Source organism: Schistocerca serialis, chromosome 11 (assembly GCF_023864345.2).
Source record: "Schistocerca serialis cubense isolate TAMUIC-IGC-003099 chromosome 11, iqSchSeri2.2, whole genome shotgun sequence".
Classification (NCBI taxonomy): domain Eukaryota; kingdom Metazoa; phylum Arthropoda; class Insecta; order Orthoptera; family Acrididae; genus Schistocerca; species Schistocerca serialis.
In genome coordinates this window covers 120,127,211-120,132,916 of record NC_064648.1, presented here as the reverse complement: position 1 = coordinate 120,132,916, position 5,706 = coordinate 120,127,211, and the positions used below count along the sequence as shown (strand labels likewise).

At 39.4% G+C, this 5,706-nt stretch overlaps 1 protein-coding gene across 1 annotated transcript in view; it reads left to right on the top strand.

The window, feature by feature from the left end:
- LOC126427369 (superoxide dismutase [Cu-Zn]) overlaps positions 1-2,014 on the top strand; it is a 17,768-nt gene extending 15,754 nt beyond the window's left edge. Inside the window, exon 4 of the mRNA XM_050089718.1 lies at positions 811-2,014. Coding sequence (XP_049945675.1) covers positions 811-921 — 111 coding nt within the window. The 3' untranslated portion in view covers positions 922-2,014. The remainder of the gene's footprint in view (positions 1-810) is intronic.
- The last annotated feature ends 3,692 nt before the right edge of the window (positions 2,015-5,706 follow it).

Here is a 5,706-nt window from a genome sequence, read left to right as displayed (position 1 = left end):
GATCGCAGGTTCGAATCCTGCCTCGGGCATGGATGTCCTTAGGTTAGTTAGGTTTAATTAGCTCTAAGTTCTAGGCGACTGATGGCCTCAGAAGTTAAGTCGCATAGTGCTCAGAGCCAATGATTAGACATGAGCTGTAAATTGCCAATTGCACAGATAATGTAGAGATTTTGTCGGACTGTTTCAGGTTTTCCTGCACAGATAGTTAGTTTCTATTCACTACAGATTCCGTTTTGCACAACATTTCCACTAAGTTTTGCATTGCAGATTTGGAGATTTTCCCCAATCCTCTTAGTCTTAAAATGTTGTCATACAGTTCAGCAAGTTTTCCACAAATTGGGCTTCGCATAACACTAGAAAATGAACTTGCGTTGTTTTGTTGTGAGCACCACTTTGCGTTGCGTTTAACTGGCCACGAAACATGTCTGCACCTCTCACGCAAATATAATCACAGAGCAGAGTACTCGGGACAGAGCACGTAGGAGATGCACACGTGCAGATACGTGACAGCAACAAATTTGTGTATCAAAATTGTGGTTACCAGAATGTTCTGTGATACAGTTCTGTTTACTAAGAAAGGTTAATTCTGTGCGAGTCTTATATTTATCAGGCCAGTTTAATTTTGCACTTTGTACATTTCTGATTAAAAAATAACCAGCAGGTTCATTTTCAACAGAATAAATAGTACTATTAATTTCAGTTTAAAAATTACTGCCATATTTGTACAGCTTTCCCCTGATAGGAAAGAGTTGTTTGCAACATTAATTTCTTGTGCATGTTGTTCGTTAAATATTATTCCTTGATTTTTAGGTGCACGCTGATCCTGACGACCTGGGACGTGGGGGGCACGAGCTGAGCAAGACGACTGGCAATGCCGGGGCACGTGTTGCCTGTGGGGTGATCGGCATTGCGAAGGCATGAAGGTGTCCGGATGTCCCCCTCTCAGAGGAAGCGAGTGTGGTGGCTGCCAAACTGTAGCCCTCTGATGTCTAGCTGAGGGGGAATTGAGTCCATCAGGCACATGACCTTCACTCTGTTTATTCTTTTGTCGTTGTTTCTCTGCTTCAAAACTTGGCTGTAGATGTCAGTTTAGTCTTCCTGTGTGTAGCATTGTATTGGATCTGTGAGGCACCCTGCTCTTTGCCACACTGCTTAATTTAAGCAATCATTTGTGGGAAGATTTCGCAAAAGCCTTTCTTTACATGAGATACACTACTACTAGGAAATATTAAAATGCTGCTTTTCCTCCTCCTATTTATATCTTTGGTGACAAGCCACCAAAGATACTAGCAACAAAGTTGGCGTTATGTTTTAGTGCAGCATATCATATATAAACAAAATTAAAGAATTTTACTGCTGTTGTGCCATATGAACTGAACGTGTGTACCTGATGTATGTTGTTGCTGCTTGGAACCACACTGAGTTCCCAAAGTTGGAGAGAAAATAATGGAAATTGGCAAAGATTGTCCTGGAATAAGTGTCTGGTTTGTTTTAGTTATCTCTGTTGCTATCTGATGGTTGCTCGTTGGAAGATAGAAACAATATTTTCATTCCTGAGGTGCCTTCTGTATCATCACACTGAGTCGAATAAACTCAGTGGCTCATGTGCCTGATCATTTTATAACTTTTGTGAGTTGTTAAATTCCTCATTTGTTGTATAGTGCTGGGTTATAGTATGTAAGCCGGTTGTACGATTCTTTATTTTGTATCCATTTTTTTGTAACTCTTTATGCCTTATGTTCAGGTATAAATCATTTGATATCGGGAACAATATGTTGACTTTGTTGGTTATTGTGTAGGTAGAGGGGGTTTCATTGGTTCTGGCTGTTATCAGAGAATGTTGAGTTCGAATGAAATAAAGCCGGTGAAGATGTTTTGTATTCACACATCAGCTCATCTGGTGTGGGCCTCCAGCCATTCCTTCAATGAGACTGCTGTTTGCTTAAGATGTATAAAACCTGTGTTCCTGTAAAAGATACCTATAATGAACCAATAAACTATATTGCTCAAAGCAGTCTGTGCTGTTTTTGTGACCAAATACTACCTGGAATAAAGAAAATATTGATTGTGCTAAACAATACAATGGGATATAATGGATGTGGTGGATGGAGGGAGACTGGTTGATTTAAAGTTTCTGATTTTGTCAAAAACTTCTAGTACTATGCAGATGCCTTAGTGAAGAAATTGGTTCCTGTGGAATTTCCAGCTTAGATTTGCTTGGATGTAGTGACAGAAGTTGGGGCCCCAGGCGGGCCATGTTATACATAGTGACTTTGCAGGGAGTATTAGATTGACAATACAAAAGTTTATTAATATCCACTTGGACTTGGAAAATAGTGCAGATGGTTTGATTGGCACATGTTGCAAATTAAATCACAGGCCAAAAGCATTGCATAGCAACAGTTTTTAATTCAAAATAAATTCGTAGACTGACGGTCTAGGTATGACTTGTAAGGCGCGCACACACACTGTCTACTAGACATCAAAATTTGTGCTAGACTGGGCTGTAACCCGGATGCACCACTTATTGCATACAGTCACCTTATCACTTTGGCCATTCGTGCACGCCACATTGTCTACATACTTGTATCATAGTCCTCTGTATTCATCACATAATGCTCAGATTTACTTTGTAATTCCACACTGAGAGAGGCTGAGGAATTGAGACCTGTGATAGTCTTGTCAGCCTAGGCATGTAATTTTTTTTTTTTTTTTTTTTTTTTTTTTTTTTTTTTTTTTTTTCTGGATGAACAGTCACAAATGAAAATTGACAGCTGTCTGAAATTAATTGAAAAGTCACCGATTGTGATTACCTAGGGATCAGATGTGTTAGGCACAGATGTAGTATACATTAAACAATAGAAAATTCAGGATGGCATAATGGCACAAACAGAAAAACACCTCTGCATACGTGTGACCATAGTCTTGACTGCCAAGGCCATTCTGCCCTTGGCAGCAAGGGACTGTGGTTTGTGGTATTTTGTGCGTGCGTGCGCGCGCACACAGTATAAAAGGAGTTTTAGTATATTCCTTGTTATTATTTGAAGCTGGCTGTTGAAACTGTAAGTAGGCTTTTTCGGGATGTCACGTCTACCATGAAGAATCTGCCAGTTAAGTTTCTTCAGCATCTGACATTCTCCTATGGGTAAAATGCATGACCATTCATGCTGCCTTTCTCTGTATATGTTAAGTATCACATGTTACTTGTATTCGGTATGGGTCCCATACTCTTCAGGAATATTGTAGGATAGGTCTCCTTTCTAGACTTAAGTAGATTAAGTTGAACTCTATCGTCGATGTTCCTTTTGTAATGGAGTGTAGTAACTAGACAAATGTTAATTATTAGTATTTTTATTCTTTCTAGTTCCAACGTACTAAAACTAAACTTTCTGCTAACTTTGACATGAACTAGCATTTGATATTGACTGGATTAACATTAAATACTGTATGCAATCACACTTGGACTGAAACAAAGTGGGCTGTGCCACTGGTGTATTTATAGCATACAATAATCGAGTTGGTTTTTCAAGCACTGTTATTTCTTAAAGGATTGAACATATAATTAAAATTTTTACTTCAAAGAGCTGAGAAATGTTCTATGACAAATGGAAGTTGCTTCAGAATATGTAAAATTGGGTTGAATATATTTTTTTTATAAAATATCAGAGGCTACAATAGAGGGCAAAAGGTATTCAGCTAATCTTAATTGCAAAGGAGGTATTTACATTTATACTGCATCTTGGTTTACTAATGGAACAATAATCAGCTATCATTTCCAAGGTGAACCATCTGAAAATGTGGTTTCAGGGCCAATGTCATGCCAGATCTTTCTAGAAACTTATATGAAATAGTAACTGGAAAATTGAAAACAAGCCTACTTCACCAGTAAAGTCATATCCAAGTGGAAACAAGATTCATCATATTAGTAATTATCTACAAAGTAAATTTCCTATTCGCAAACAATGTATCGGGATGATCACCAGTTTGGCATCAATAACTTCGTAATACTTCTTTCTGGTCCGTCATGTTAGTTGTCTTGGACTCTTCATAGCTGGTGCTGTTATCTTTGAGGGTATCAGATCCAGTTGTGGCGTTTACCATGTTATTCAGTGGTTTTCTAAGGAAAACAGCGATTAGCATCGCGTTTTTGTCTATCATCAATGGCTGCCCTGCTTGCAGCAGAAAGAAATAATTAACACAGATAATGCTTACTGAGATAGGAATCAAAGTTACAAATAATTATTCACTGATATTTATAATAATAAACTCTATTTTCGAGTAATAATTAACAAATAATTAAAATTTCTTAACAGACCTCAGTTCGATACGTGTCCGCAACCCACAAAAGCCAACCAACAAAAGGTAAAAACAAAGGAAGACAAACACAGATCATAAAAGGAATTTACAATTATCATTGTCTTTGTATGCTACGCATCGATATGTCCAATTACATCATAAAATATTATATAAATAATTAATATTTATCTCGTGGATGTTACACAGTTGTGGAGGCTGCTGCTGACGACAACTGCATAACTGCACACCTACTGCCGTGGGCCTTGCATGGCAGTGAAACGTCCATCATAAAGTGTGAGGCAGTTTACATGTTAACACTTTCCCTGCGGCTGACGCTTATAAGCGTCACAACAAGCCACGAGCCAGTGCGGCTGACGCTCACTGTCGGATTACTTGGTCTAGTTGCAGTGTCTAAGCTAGCATCAAAGAGTGTACACTTCCATTATGTGTGGTCAGTTATCAAATGTATATTGTTCGTAATGGCGGCTAATGAACACACCTGGACCTTCCGATGTGAAAAGGAGCAGGAAAAGTGTTAAATTGACAGAGGAATAGTTCCAGAATGAGATTTTCACTCTGCAGCGGAGTGTGTGCTGATATGAAACTTCCTGGCAGATTAAAACTGTGTGCCCGACCGAGACTCGAACTCGGGACCTTTGCCTTTTGCGGGCAACTGCTCTACCATCTGAGCTACCGAAGCACGAATAGTTACTTAATGTACTAGAAGACAGTGATTTTCAGTGTATGGAGGACGAGGCATACCGCGAGGATTGTCATTTAGAGGCTGCAGAAGAATTGCAGAGTGATGATGGAAGCACAGCTTTCGAATCTGTTTCATGACAGTTCCGAATCTGACAGTACGGATCACGACGAATGTGTGGAAATTGACGACGAAAAAGAACCTGACCTATCACACGGAGATAATCCAGGTGATTCCTGGCATAAAGAACCACACAATATGCAGTATCACCCTTTTACGAAGGAAGAAGTTATGCAAATTCATCGTGCTGGCAATTCTCCTATGGATTTCTTAAGATTACTGGTAACAAGACGAATTGTTGCAACTTGTAGCTGACGAAATGACCAATAACACAGTCAACATGTTGCTGAGCAAAAATACAAAAAGAGGGATCTGTTGTGGTGTTCTTCAGTCCTGAGACTGGTTTGATGCAGCTCTCCATGCTACTCTATCCTGTGCAAGCTTCATCTCCCAGTACCTACTGCAACCTACATCCTTCGGAATCTGCGTAGTGTATTCATCTCTTGGTCTCCCTCTACGATTTTTACCCTCCACGCTGCCCTCCAGTACTAAACTGGCGATCCCTTGATGCCTTAGAACATGTCCTACCAACCGATCCCCTCTTCTAGTCAAGTTATGCCACAAATTCCTCTTCTCCCTAATTCTATTCA